The sequence below is a fragment of the Electrophorus electricus genome, chromosome 7 (assembly GCF_041902795.1).
Source record: "Electrophorus electricus isolate QZ-2024a chromosome 7, ASM4190279v1, whole genome shotgun sequence".
NCBI classification, from domain to species: Eukaryota; Metazoa; Chordata; class Actinopteri; order Gymnotiformes; family Gymnotidae; genus Electrophorus; species Electrophorus electricus.
In genome coordinates, this window is record NC_137503.1 from 28,800,140 (window position 1) to 28,814,390 (window position 14,251).

A 14,251-nucleotide genomic window follows, 5' to 3' on the forward strand; every position below is an offset into this window, starting at 1 on the left:
GTCCCATGATGACTTTCTCTGTGGGGTCTACGCCTACGTAAAATAAAACCATAGACAGTAATCCCGTGTTACTGTAGCGCTACATAGTGGGTCAGGGAGGGCTGCAGAACATTACATTTCTATCTTTATTACTTTGCTTATTCTGTGAGAATGGACAATTCCGGCAAGGAAAAAGAGGCAATTCAACTCATCGCTGAAGCCGACAAGAAAGTGAAATCCTCTGGGTCTTTCTTAGGAGGAATGTTTGGGTAAGATTAGCTGGGCTACATATTTTTAGCTAACTAACGCTAGCTAACTAGTTCGTGGTCTGGTCGATCAATCGTTTTGTCATGTTTTACCGTTTTAATCTCGTAACGCCTGTCTATCTCGCTAAACATATTAGATTTATGTTAATTGTTTAGGCTTTTTCGTAGCATGTCTTCCTATCAACACCTCAGACCATGTAGCTTGTCATCGATTCAGGTGGTTTTGTTCAGTGTGTTGATGAAACTGCTGCAAGCTAATGCGGTGTCGTGAGCAGACTGCTGTATCGTGGGAGGCTTTGCCAGGTGGCCAATAGAAAAAATAAATGTAACGTTATATTGACGTGTGTCTTGGCTGCTTATAGCAGCATAAACGTTGTGTCTGTCGTTATTGATACCTGAGCACCCAAGATAATTCGTAGCATAGGGAATAATTATTGAAATAGGACATCATTAGTGGTTTCGCTTTACCATCCGTCATCTGGCGAGCTATTTTTAACGCTAACTACAGAGGTTAGCTAACGCGCTTGTTTTCCGTGTTTTTGTATCTCTGTTGCAGTATTGGTGCAGTTTCGCCGCGTAGCAGTGCAACCTGACAACGTAGTTTACGCTGCATATCGATTCTAACAGATGAACTGTGCCGTTATCTATCATAAATATATGTTGGCTATGTTTTTAACCTAGCATCTAAAAGATGACTTCATCGCAAGGCCCCATGTAAACTCATTGGTATCTTTCAAGCCTAAGCATTTTGGCTGTTGTGTCCATTTCATTTACATTTCAACGCCAATGTGCAATGTGAATTCGCTTAAATGTTTGCTAATTAACAGGTACATATTATCGATCCATTATAAAATACATTAATAAAATACATTTGTCATTTTGTCAGCTGACATTTCACTTTCCTTGTCCCAAAAAGAAAATGCAAACGTCACTGCAAAAGCATTGTCCGCTTTTCCAGTTTCCTAGGACGTTTCTCAAAACTACACGTAAAGTAATGTAAATTGATTAAACCAATAACAAAGAAAAAAAAAACTATTTCGCTTTTAAAGGAGGGAGTCATTTTTACCACCATAAATGAGCAAACAATAATACATAATCACTTTTATATTTACATATTTCTATGAAGTGCAGCTCAGAATGAGATTGGGTTATAGACCCGAATGAACCAGTTTATACTCTATAGAGGGGGTCCCCTATATGGAGGCAGCTGTTTAAAATAGTGTACAGAATCTCTGACCTATCCAAACTACTATAAGTCAGTATAAAAGCTGTTTTATAATAACAAATCCCTGGAATAAATTACTTATTGCTCCTTTTAAAACTTCATTTTGATAGTTTGTGTTCACCTTAATGGAAAGCAATGCCAGAGTGAATTTTATTTACAGTGTGTGTTTTATCATTTGAAAAGTTGTATTGTTTGTACTTTTAATATTTAATATTTTGTATTCAAAAGCACGCCAGTAGTGTTCCTACTGAATATGCAGTTCCTGGGTTTTTTTTAGCCACCAGTAGGTTATATTTCCAACAATCCAAACAAATTTTACATTAGCTTGTGGTTATTTGGTCTATTTAAATTTCAAATTTTAAAATCCTAGTGTAATGAACTCCATATTATTTGTACTACACTACAGATCTATAAAAATATATTAAAACTCACAGCTGGTTTGATTAGTGAAGCTTGTGATGACCTTAAAATCAACCTATTTGCATCTTCCCAAGCGTCTATGAATTTAGGAATAACTGACCAGCAAGCATAGTCAAAAATGTTTAAACCACATGCAGTTCTTAAAAACCTTTTTTTGTAATGCAAGAAAAAGCTACAAATCCAACCATTTCTTTTTTTATAGATTAAAAAATATATATGATTATAATAAATCTAGAAATGTTTGCTTTGCTTTGTTTTTGGACTGTGTAACATCTGTTATGCTTTTCAGCGGGAATCACAAGGTGGAAGAGGCCTGTGAGATGTATGCCAGGGCAGCCAACATGTTCAAGATGGCCAAAAACTGGAGTGGTGGGTAGAATTAACTCACTTATTACATAGAATTCTCATGTAAGTGGTGCATAATGTAAGTGAAGGCATATTTGCCATAAAATTTACAAATGCCTTGAATGTTCAGCAATAAGAAGCCTTGTGCTGTTTCCAGCTCTTGTGTTGTTTGAGCACATGCCTTTTTGGTCTCTAGCTGCAGGGAATGCATTTTGCCAAGCTGCCAGACTGCATATGCAGCTCCAGAACAAACATGATGCAGCCACCAGCTTTGTTGATGCTGGAAATGCATTCAAGAAGGCTGATCCACAGGGTATGTGCAAATGAGTCCTTTGTTCATGGTTGTCCATTTTGGATTCTTTGTACATTTGCTCAAAAGGTAAATTCTACATAAATCCCTATGCAGTCGCTAAAATGTGCAGTTGGAATATGAGTATATTAGAAAGTGGTATGATAGTACAAGGTGACTATAAATAATAACACCCCATTCACAGCACTTGTACATTTTTTTCTGAGCCAACCCCCAGAGCTAAACTCTCTTGCCTCCCACAGAAGAATTGAAACATTAGGTTAAAACTAATGTATTACTGCAGTTGTCATGTGTCTAAATTGAGAGCATAAAAATAACAAATAGCACAAATTAGTGCTATTTGTTCTTGATTCTAAACATTAAAGGTCACACATTTAAATGTACCAAAACTTTTATTTGCATTTTGAATGGAACACCCCCTTTTTTTGGTCTGTTTGATCCATGTCCTGTGTGTTTAATATTTTGGCTTCTCGCTTTGAACTCCTAACTTGTTTTCCATCTGACTACTTGCTTTTTTTTCTTAATGCATACGATAGAGGCTATCAACTGCTTAAATGCAGCCATCGATATTTACACAGACATGGTAAGGGGAAGGTATACTTACCTTTTCAGTTCAGATGAATGACTGATTTGGATCAACTTGTGAGCTTAGACATGGCACTTACTGTTTGTGCCTGAGCTGCTTTTCATGTTATAAATTTGGTGCATTCTACAGTTAGTACCATGTAAAGATTTTATTGTGTGTTTTGCTTTAAAGCCTTCTAGATATGGTACATTTAATGTAAAATGGTTGACTTTTAGGTAACATGTTGGCCTTCTGTTATCCACTCAGGGTCGATTTACTATTGCTGCCAAACACCACATTACAATTGCTGAAGTATATGAGTCAGAGCTGGTGGACATTGAGAAGGTACAGTACTTTGGTCATAATGCTCATAATAATTCTCCTTACAGGTTATTTCTTTGCAGTTATTCCTTATGAATTTATTTTTAAATGTAACATATAAGCAGTAAATATAAATGGCTTCAGTGATGGAAGAATTTTAATGGGTAAATTGACAAATACAATATTAATTTTTCTTTATTTGATTTTCTTTTAGGCAATTGCACATTATGAACAGGCTGCAGACTATTACAAAGGCGAGGAATCTAACAGGTCAGTTGATAAGGCAGTGACCTATAACTGATAGACTTGGTTTACATTTTTCAACAAATACTTTTACAGAAGACAATGTTTTGTCTTTAACTAGATTAGATTTATTAAACACTTTTGTCTGGCTATGTTGTTATTGTATATGGTAGCTCGGCAAACAAGTGTCTTCTGAAGGTTGCTTCATATAGCGCCCAGCTGGAACAGTATCAGAAGGCCATTGAGATATATGAGCAGGTAGTGAATTTATGGCTCCTAAAAATGTTTACTGAAATAAATAGGTTATATCACAGCTTATGGGTTCTTATCTCAATGTGTTTAGGTTGGAACAAACACCATGGACAACCCTTTACTGAAATACAGTGCCAAAGAATATTTCTTCAAAGCCTCTTTATGTCATTTCATTGTGGATGAGCTGAATGCAAAGGTCAGTCTATGTATCAAAGACTCATTAACTTTCAGGAAAACACATTATTTTTCATGGATTTGACTTGTGTTCATTTTCTTTTACTTTTTTTTTTTTAATTGCAGCTTGCTGTTGAGAAGTATGAGGAAATGTTCCCAGCATTTTCAGATTCAAGAGAGTGCAAACTTCTGAAGGTCTGTAACCCCTATTTCCAAGAGGACATTTGTGTTTAATAATATGATTGCTTTGCTTAACTCTCATGAACTTCTTCCTTTCAGAAACTCCTGGAGGCACATGAGGAGCAGAATGCAGAGGCTTTCACAGACGCGGTCAGACTTCTCTCATCTCAATCAGTCTTTATAGATAGCAGTGATGAAAGAGTTCTGAGGATACATGGATTTCTGCTTTTCCCCAGATTGCAATGCATCAACCATAGCTGAGTCCAAAACTGCATACTAGTGTTGTCATAGACATATCAGTTTTGAGATGCTATGTGAATGATCTTGGCTTTGTTTTGGTGTTGACATGATTTGTAATCAGTTTTTTCATGGGTAAGAAGGACTCGTAAATTGTTAATGAAAGTAACTGCATACATGCCTCCATCTGAGGTCAATGGACTGAATTTTATTCTGCCATTATTGAATGTCCGCACCATGTTAAAACAGAATAAACCAGTGCCTAACATAACATTAGCTAGTAATGAAAAATAAAGGGTTTGTCTGTTTATACTGCATGTTTATCAGATGCTATTACAATTATCTTTATTAGTTTATTTTTGCCTAATAGCACACTTCTGACAATGCTCTTAAACAGTACAACTCTATACTTTAAACATTAGCTAACATTTTATTACACATTAGAACCTTTTATCAAGATGAACTGAAAAATATTAGGCATGCATTGTAAGCTTCAAGTTTTCCCTCGACCGCCAGCAAATGTTACTAATCCAAGTTAATGATATTCATTAGTGTTGCAGTGGCAAAACATTTGAATTTGAATGTAAATTACAAACAAACAATGCTTTGCTTCTTTTTATTTTTATATTATGAAAAAGTCTCAGATTTGTCTTGGTTTCTCCCTCACCCTGTCTGTCTTGACTCAGACTCGACTACTTGACTTCGACTTCACTAATGGGCATTAGCACATGCTACCATACTAAAGAGTACACCAGATAGTATGCTAACATTAGCAGTCCATTCATTAGAGTAAAGGTGTAATACAGTTTTGGACACTGGAGGAATGGAGACAACATTTTTTCCTAATAGAGCACAGGACCTGCCAAATTTGGAAATTTTCACCTTTTCCCAGCTCAACACTTTCATCACTGAGATTAACTTGTAGCTACCATATACCTTTTTTCAGTTAGACAAATATACCAGACAACTTCCTGGTTTTATAGCTCAGAATTCAGCCTCCATTAGATTATATAATGTGATAATGTATTGTGGACATTTTGTTTCTTCCTACACTAGGTGAAGGAGTTTGACTCAATTTCACGTCTTGACCAGTGGCTGACCACCATGCTTCTGCGCATCAAGAAAACTATTCAGGGTGATGAAGGGGACTTAAAGTGAGATGTGGAGTTGAGGGGAAACCGTTCAAGGCATGCAAACCTCTCCCCAGTGCATATCATTTCATTTTTGTGCAATGACCAATTTCAGGTTTCCCACTACAGTATGTCAGATTTATTGCTGCAGCATTTATAGAGATTATATAAAGCTATATTACATTGGTTTTCAGATATTTTTAACATATATTTAGCTTTTAAACATTAGACCTGGTTGGGACTGATGAATGTCAGGCTCCCTGTTTTTATAATTAACATGTTTTTCATGGATACTCAGTGGTAGATAAGTATAGAATAAAGGATGAACCAGGCACCTGAGAACTCTTTGTTGGTCCCCCTGGTTAACTAATTACTGGAGTTTGGTTTGCTAGTGCTGCATGACACACACAGATGTATTTGTTGTGTCAGACAAGTGGATACATTGTCCTTTTATGTAGATTTTGCCATTTTATTTGTTTGAGCGTTTCCCCAATTCATTTATGTAATTTACAACCAACAAACTTCTCTCAGTACCTCTACATATACAGGCAGGTGGGCCTTATGTCCAACTACATTATGTGCACTGAGAGTTCAACACGTCTCATCACGTTTATCATGGCGCTCCAGTGAAAGGAGTGAGCGGTTGTCTGTGGCAGCACTGCTGGTACTGTGTCCAGGGATCTAAGCCAGAATTGAACTTGTGTTCATAGAGAAATTTTAATTTACATTGTCTACACAGTGTAATAATAGTGGAATATTAGAGTTGTCACTTCCTTATCAATCTTTATTTATTAATCCCTAAATTATTTTTTTGTGATGAGATTTCTTTACATTATGAAATATTTTAACTTTGTTTCTGTCTCTGCTTGCAGTAAGTGGTTTGCAGATTCAACACCAAGTATTTATACATTTGAAGGAAAACACTTGTTGCTTCTTGTTTGCCAGCATGTTCAAACAATGAAGAGTTTGTGAATTCTCTGTATACCTTGTGTCAGTGTGTTACGTGTTGTGTTGTGAATTCATAGATCATGCAGCACTTAAGCTTGTGCACTCTCCATCGTAGTCTTTAGCAGTGCATGTCACTGTGGGTTAGTGTTGTTTAATGTTCAGTATCTCAGTGGGTCTGCGATTTTTAAAAAGCCATCAGAAGAGCTACATGCTTATTCTTTCTGACCGAGTAGTTGACCTCTTGTCAAATGTCTGTATGAATGTACAGAAATAAATGACCAATATTTAAAAAAATAAAACTTTGTTGAAATATGCCAGTTACATTTTTGTTAAAGCTTTATTTTAATATAGAATAATGGTAGACAAAGTCACAACTGAATCTCATCAATTTTACTTCAGGATTTGTGACTTTTTAAAAGGACAATACATGATACTGAGGTGTGACGTTGAATTAACCCAACACATATGTAACAAAAAGGAGTAAAAAAAAAAAAAAAAGACAGCTTTTGCGACAACAAACTCACAAGGACATCTTTAAGCCAACCAGTTTGATGCTCATGGACTGTTCAATAAATAATTTAGATTTTGTCTATCATTCTTACTGTGCAAAATAAATGTCCAGTCTGTCAAAACCTTCCACTGAACAAGATTTTAACAAGCAAGGAGAAACCTTTTCTTGTTAGTTTAAATCAAGTCAATTCCAAGGAATATACTGGTTCTTTGACGGTTCTTTCTAATAAAAGCATAGTTATAATTTATACTTTCAAGTAGGGAAAAAACAAATATCTTACTGATATGGTGTAGAAAACATGAAACTGTCCCCCTATTTAAAAAAGCATTACTTACTCCACACTTAAATCTCCTGTACAGATTTCCATTTCCTCAACTGTTTCTGTAGTCTGCACATGCTCAGCTATTTCCTGTGGGGAATCTGAATTTGGTGCCTGCTGTGCTTGTTCCACTACTGATTGTGGAGTTATACATTCAGTAGATGTAGACAAAGTGTCTACTTCAGTTTGAGCCAAAATGGCCTCTGTGACTGTTGCTGGGGTGGACACTGGAGCCAAGATGGTGTCTGAAACGGTGGCTGATTTAGTGAGTGGGACTGAGTCAGATAACGGTGTTGAGCCAGACATGGAATGTGTAACAGAAATAGGAAAGGAGAAAGGGACAGTAACAGGAATGCCAACGGTGGAACTATCCAGAGCAATTACACTGGTACCATCAGCAGTGACAAGGGGTTGCAGTTGTGTATCTTCTGTCTGGATAACTGTTAGGCTTCCCAGTGCTCCATGGCTGACCAGGGTTATGGTGCCAGGGCTAGCCCAGTCTCCAGAGATGGTCATTGGCTCTCCTGGCACTGCCACTATCCCCTGAGCCTTTGCCTCGCTCTGTTTCTCCCCTGTTTGCGGTTCACCTGCATTTGCCATTGCCTTCTCCTTTTTCAGAGAAGAGCCTTTGGGTTTCTTGACACGACCCTCTACATTGCCCTCCAGCACAACCAGATAGTTCTTCCAAGGGGTGTCTTTGTCATGTGTCTGTAAATTATATTTAGGGTAGATTAAACTATTATTTCACAACATAAAAGGGAGGGGGAGGAGCTCATGAGTGGGAGAGGCGAGTTCCATGTTACTTTGCATTTAAACCATATCCCATATCTTATTTAAAAAGTGCGCAAACATAGTTAATGAACAGTCTTTTGTATGTTACGAATGATTATGTATTATGTATTGTCTCTTTAGCTGTGGGCTACTCACCATGGTGTGTCGGCGGACAGTAGACTTGTCTGTAAAGGTTCGACCACACATGCTGCACATGTACGGCTTCTCTCCTGTGTGGATTCTTTGATGCCTCTGAAGGGCATTGAGCTGGGTGAACTGCTTAGCACAGTCCTTACAGTGGTAGGGCCTTTCACCTAAAAAGATTGGGGCAGGAAAGCAGAATTGAGGAACGATTCAAAAGAGAACCTTATTTATGCATTCCTGAGGTAAGATAGTTTTTCAGTTGAAGCTGAAAATACCTGTGTGTATTTTCATATGTTGATGGAGTGAGTTCCTTTGCGCAAATGCTCTTCCACAGTTATCACACTTGTAAGGCTTAAAACCAGAGTGGATTCTAGCATGGTGTTTCAGATATTCTTTAGATGCAAAGCTTTTCCCACAGTTCTCACACATAAAGGGTTTTTCACCTGTGAAGAGAAACATCATAAGTAAACAATGATTTCTGTAAAGCACTGTGCTTTTGGAATAAATCATTAATGCAGTCACCTGTGTGGCATCTCTTGTGGTAAGACAGCATGTGGTTCTGAGTAAATCTGGCATCGCACATGTCACAAGCAAAAGGCTTCTCACCAGTGTGGATCCTGTGAAGCACATAAACCACGCAGTGAAAGTACTATAGAACTGAGGTCACAAATTATACGCCCTCTGGGACTTCCTAAGTCCCACTCACCTCTGATGCGTCTTCAACGCAGAGCTCTGGGAGAACCTGGCTCCACACTCGTCGCAGCTGTATGGCTTGTCCCCTGTGTGGGTCCTCTCGTGCAGGGTGAGGGCTGTTTTGGAGCTCAGGGATTTCCCACAGACAGGGCAGTAGTGGCGCTCTGTACCACCCTCGTGCACCTGCCGCCTGTGTCGAGTTACATCCTTCTTGCGCTTGAAGGCCTTCCCACACACGTCACAGGGGAAGAGGCGTTCGTCGCTGTGCACGTGCCGCTCGTGGATCTTAAGGTTACAGCGGTTGGCAAAGGTTTGCTGGCAGGTGTCGCAGCGGTAGGTTGTGTCTGTCTGGATGCCGTGGCTAATTCTCCCGTGCTTTAGGTAGCTCTTTTCATAGCGGAATGAGCGGAAGCATTTGTCACAGTCAAACTTCGCACCACCTGCCTTGTTTTGCTTTTCACCATCATCATCTTCTTCCATGGTTTCTGATGGTATGAAGTCGGGGTCCCGAGGTTCTTCTTCAGACGCATCATGGCAGTAAGCGTAAGCCGACTCAGACCCGCTGTCAGTAAGAGCCTCATCCTCGGGTAAAGTCTGATCACCAGCATTCATTGATTCTGTTTCACACATCTCTGACACCTGTGATGCATCTTCTTGTGCTGCTTTTAATCTGTCTTGACATAAAGAGCTGGTACAAGCTTGAGTTTGAGGTCGTCCTCTGCTGTCATGTTTTTTCTTGCTGAAGTCCACAAAGACTCTGCGACCTGCCAACCTGCTGCTGCTTCTCCTGCTCTGGAACTCCCGTTTTTTCTCACTCTCAGTGTCCAGTGCTTTGAGTGGGAGTTTTAACTTTTTTCTCAGACCTATTGCTTTCTTTGTGGACTTTTTCTGCTTCCCCCTTTTCACATTTACACAAGTTTCAACTTTACTAGTACTTTCTGAATCATGCTCCAAAAGCTTAGCATCACAAGCTTCTACTAAGTATTGGCAATCAAGCAACTTTGCCATCTGTGATATGTTGTGAAGATAGCTCTTTTCCACTTCCATTTTTCCAGAATACACATATTCTACAAATTTGGTAAAGGCCCTTGGTGGAATTTCACTCAAACATATTTTCTTCACTTGTTCATTTGTTAAGAGGAGGGTCCGGAAATAGCCACTGGATGCAGCGAGTACTATTTGGTGGGCCTCAAATTCTTCCAGCTCCCCTTGGAAATCTACTTGCACTATGAGGTCACACAGATTTCTCTCGGCTCTTAATTTCCACATTGCCTCAAGCAAATTCTCGTGATAACAGCCAGATATTAGCTGAACCACTTGATCTTTCATCGTTATTTCCCTTCTGAAACTGTAAAACACAAACAAAAAATTGAGGTGATCACAGGTTGGATAGCTGTTCCTAAATTCACTTTCCTGACCATAATAACCTTATAATACTACACTCTTACAACCATATTACAAGCAATCAGACCTCAGTGAAACGAGCAGTGAGTTTTATTCTCTAAACGCACATTTATCCTTTCCCAGTGGACATTCCTGCATGTTCAGTCTTACTCGGTGAGGAAATACAGACTAGCTAGCTAATAGCAGAAATTGAATCACTTTATTAGCTTAGCTAACAGGTTGGGGCCTTGTTTATTGTTGTCCCGCGATCTTGTATCAGCAGGTCCATTTCACAGTCTTAATGTTCTGAATGTCTGACTTTTAGACGACGCTTTGTCATCTTAACCAGTTCCTCACCGGAGCAGCTAGCTAATTTAGGCCACACTAACGCAGCATCTAAGATGACACAAACTCTTTCTAGCTAGACAACTTGCTTAGCTTGCTAGTTATCTGAAAATGTTTTGTTTATAGTTGTATACACATTTATTTGTAGCATTAAGCACCTCCCTTGGTAAGTCACTAGTCGGTTGCAAACGGAAACCTTTATATTTCTGAACATTAAAGCAACTAACTAACCTAGCTAGCTAGCTAGCACAGCTATAAAAACATGACCAAAATAACAGGTTGGCTGGTTAGCTAGCCATGGCTAATAGCTTAGCTTTAGCAAGCTATGACTTTGGAAGAAGACCGAAAATAAGAGCTAGGTTAGCCAACCAAACACGTTAACTGTGCAAGTTGCTACAACTTTGTAGGACCTGTTTAGTGCAGGCTGTACGCAATGCACTGAATGGAGGGTTTACATAGTTATTGGAAATGTCTTACCGTAAGCTCGGTAAAATGGCAGCCCTTTACAAATGAAGAGCCATATAAAAGTATTTCCTGTAGAAATTGCACCCAGTGCTCAGGCGGCCATATTGGAAGTGGATCAAAGGAATTGGAAGTGTCACAGAACCTCAGCGGGGAAAAGTCAGCTGTTTGTATCCTTACATTGTTATTTTTACAAGGCAGATGGATTACCGACATTCACACTGAGGTTTAGCTTGATTGATAAAGTATTCCCATGTTTTGGTGATAATGGACTTGCATTTTTTATGCTATCCTTTGCATAATTTTACAGATTTTAGTAGCTAACATGTAACAGGTTGAACATGTTTAAACAAACAAACAAATCAATTAAATAAACCTGTGCAATTGCATTTAGAAGTAGTCGAATCCTGAAGACTTTGTGCCTGAAATTGAAATTAGTGCTTGGTATAAATACTGTAGTTGTTTGGTTTTGTTTGATTGGTTGGTTGGTTTTACTTTTTTTGCCATATTACTTCATATTGCTTCTTATTGCTTGGTCAGGCATAACGCTAATCATTACAATACAACTGCGGTACGGTTAGTTAATAATGAATTTCCTTCTCAGTCCTAAATAAATTAGTGAAATTAAATAATGTCTATCTGTGTCCACCTGAGGTCAGTGTTGCACACAAATGACTCACTAATTAGGCCTCCAGAATGAGTAAGAAAAGTACAGGTAGGATGCTAGCCCAAGCGTGCTCAGTGAAGGCAGATGGTAGTGCGTTTTAGCTTGGCATGGACCTGCTATCACTTGTTGGGCCATGAGTCACCCCGTGCAGTGAGAAACTAGGGATGTCACTGGATGCCACATATCTGAATAGAAAGGTTTTTTGGTTTTTTTTTAGACATTTACGAATTTACACACATCTTTTTTAGAAGACAAAAAACATACAAATGTAAATATTATGTGAGCCAAAGTGTTCTAAGCAAAGCAGTCATCCGGAATTTACTTCAGAATGTGTTTTCAAGGCAAATTTTGAAAAGATTTTATATGCTGCATTATGACATTCCCCGGTTTCACTTTCAGCAACAATGATGCCATGCACACACCTTTCTGCCTTTGTTATTTATGATCTCTGGAATGAGAAAAAGACGAGATTTCTTAAATAACTATTTCAGGGCATGTTGGATCTTGCAAATCAGCTGCAAGTTTGGCGCTTCCCAGTGCTGATCTCTTGTGGCTGCTATTGCAAGTGGTTCAGCTCTTGTTTCTTCAGGCTCCAGCAGGGGGCTGCTGGACCTTCCGGGCCCTTTTTATTGACGTAGGAAATCCATACGCCTTACATTTCGCTTAATGAGTTCTGCAAGTGCACTGCTCCTTCCTGTGACTCATTCTGCACTTGTGTGGACCGGAGGCTGTGGTTTTCCATTTACCACTGGACCCCAGCCACGGTGTCTGCGAGTCTGCATTGCTGTAACCCTGCACGCTTTTAGGCGAGCCAGCAAATAAGACTGCCCTCCTGCTCAAACCAATGGGACTACATTTCCTCTGCTTTGTGCCACAAATCGGCTAGAAGTGTTGTTTCGCAACAGACAAAAATGGACAAGAACTATGCTAAAGTCATGATGCCTCTCCAAGTATGACTGAATTCAGAGCTATTCTATGCAGACTACCCACAAAAACCAGCACACTGTCAGCGATAATCACTTTGGATGAAGGAGGACTCTTGCTGTAATGGCTGACCACGTGCAGAATTACAACATGCTGGAGACCCTTGGAGGACTAATAAAAACTTTATTTCAAAGGGACATAGATGAAGTGACTGATAAAAGGCCAGTGTGATGCAGCCCTTAAGGTGCAAGCAGTCAAAGGCATGAAACATTACAACAGTCAAGTGTGTGAGGTTTACAGCAGAGTTTGCTTTCTATGTGCTGTCTCACAACACTGCATTAAGAATCAATACAAATATTACAGGTGGTGTAATTATGAGCTGCAAATGAAGCAGTGAATGTTCATTTAAGGCAAAAGCAGAATGACCCCAAGGTCTGGAAATACGGAAAGTATTTGCATAGAAGTTGAGAAAATGCCACCACACAACTAAACAAGCAATTGTGGGAAATGTTCAGTGGTTATGAGCTTGAGTCACAGTGGATGGTTAAGTTCTGGTGCATTTTGGGACTTTGTCCTCAAATGACCAACCGTGGAGTTGAGTTCACTTCGAGCTGTTGGATTGCGGTGACTTGCAAAGCAATAGAACTGAATGCTGCGCCAGGTCTCAAATTCAACCACACTGTTAATAGCATTCCAATCAAACTTCCATCCAAGCCAATGTTCCTCTCCAGTGGTTGTTTTATTTTTACTTTATTCTTTATTTATTTATTCTTTCTTTATTTTGCTTATCATTTTAAAATGTGAACCGATTAAAAAGCCTTTATGAAACCCAGCACTTCCAACCCACAATGAGTCACTATTGTTCTGCGAATGATATGTATAGGTACACTTTCTGCACAAAGTAATATTTAAACTTTACTGATTTATTTAAAATATCTCATTTTTCATGTGTAGGTTCACTTAAACTAAACATGCATTCTGGGCTGTTTATAGACTTTGCAAACCGGTGACCAGAACATGCTCCTGTAGGTTGTGGTAGGCAAGACAGGCTTTTGCTGTCTTTGTGTTGTGCTGCCAGTGTTGACAGCCTTAACAGGCAGTGTTAGCAGGCAGCCATTGCTTATCACTCCCCACGTACCCAGGGCATCAGTCAGAGGCATGCTCCATCACTGCAGGCCAGCATGGAACATCTCTCTGGCATGGGTCAGCAGCTCTACCACCTCACCTGTGTCTTTTTATCTGCTGGTTATAGATGATTTGGTAGATTTTCTATAATGTTCAAATAGCATTGTGGATACTGCAAATGTCTTTTGAATACCCTAGTTTGTTCATGGGTTCATAGAATGGAAAGCATAGCTAAGTTCTGCATGTTAGTTTTTGTTCAGCACAACCATAGCTTTTGCAGGTGTAGCTAAGTCAATACATTTAAAGAGAATG

At 39.1% G+C, this 14,251-nt stretch overlaps 2 protein-coding genes across 3 annotated transcripts; one reads left to right on the forward strand and one right to left on the reverse strand.

Moving 5' to 3' along the window:
* Positions 1-38: 38 nt before the first annotated feature.
* On the forward strand, positions 39-6,916 carry napbb (N-ethylmaleimide-sensitive factor attachment protein, beta b). 2 transcript variants are annotated; one of them, XM_027032149.3, is made up of 11 exons: positions 39-248; positions 2,180-2,259; positions 2,432-2,548; positions 3,082-3,128; positions 3,378-3,455; positions 3,646-3,701; positions 3,848-3,932; positions 4,018-4,122; positions 4,227-4,295; positions 4,380-4,430; positions 5,574-6,916. In XM_027032149.3, exons 1-11 carry the CDS (start codon positions 151-153, stop codon positions 5,673-5,675), a joined length of 888 nt encoding a protein of 295 aa, XP_026887950.1. In that variant the 5' UTR covers positions 39-150; the 3' UTR covers positions 5,676-6,916. The 2 variants fall into 2 exon arrangements, with proteins under 2 accessions (XP_026887950.1, XP_026888026.1); XM_027032225.3 differs by lacking the exon at positions 3,082-3,128 and having other exon boundaries at positions 88-248.
* A 54-nt stretch (positions 6,917-6,970) lies between these two features.
* On the reverse strand, positions 6,971-11,349 carry gzf1 (GDNF-inducible zinc finger protein 1). The gene is made up of 6 exons (XM_027029492.3): positions 11,239-11,349; positions 9,047-10,381; positions 8,863-8,957; positions 8,616-8,783; positions 8,353-8,510; positions 6,971-8,133 (listed from the first exon to the last, which is right to left on the reverse strand). Exons 2-6 carry the CDS (start codon positions 10,360-10,362, stop codon positions 7,438-7,440), a joined length of 2,433 nt encoding a protein of 810 aa, XP_026885293.2. The 5' UTR covers positions 10,363-10,381; positions 11,239-11,349; the 3' UTR covers positions 6,971-7,437.
* Between the last annotated feature and the right edge of the window lie 2,902 nt (positions 11,350-14,251).

What these genes read in the sequence shown, in the direction of transcription:
- gzf1 (XM_027029492.3), bottom strand. Translation starts at nt 10,362, where the DNA reads ATGAAAGATCAAGTGGTTCAGCTAATATCTGGCTGTTATCACGAGAAT. An exon ending in CCACAAGAGATGCCACACAG is followed by an intron (nt 8,784 to 8,862) that starts GTGACTGCATTA and finishes TTCTCTTCACAG; the next exon opens with GTGAAAAACCCTTTATGTGT. An exon ending in CTGTCCGCCGACACACCATG is followed by an intron (nt 8,134 to 8,352) that starts GTGAGTAGCCCA and finishes TATAATTTACAG; the next exon opens with ACACATGACAAAGACACCCC.
- napbb (XM_027032149.3), top strand. Translation starts at nt 151, where the DNA reads ATGGACAATTCCGGCAAGGAAAAAGAGGCAATTCAACTCATCGCTGAA. An exon ending in TCGATATTTACACAGACATG is followed by an intron (nt 3,129 to 3,377) that starts GTAAGGGGAAGG and finishes TTATCCACTCAG; the next exon opens with GGTCGATTTACTATTGCTGC. An exon ending in GAGAGTGCAAACTTCTGAAG is followed by an intron (nt 4,296 to 4,379) that starts GTCTGTAACCCC and finishes TCTTCCTTTCAG; the next exon opens with AAACTCCTGGAGGCACATGA.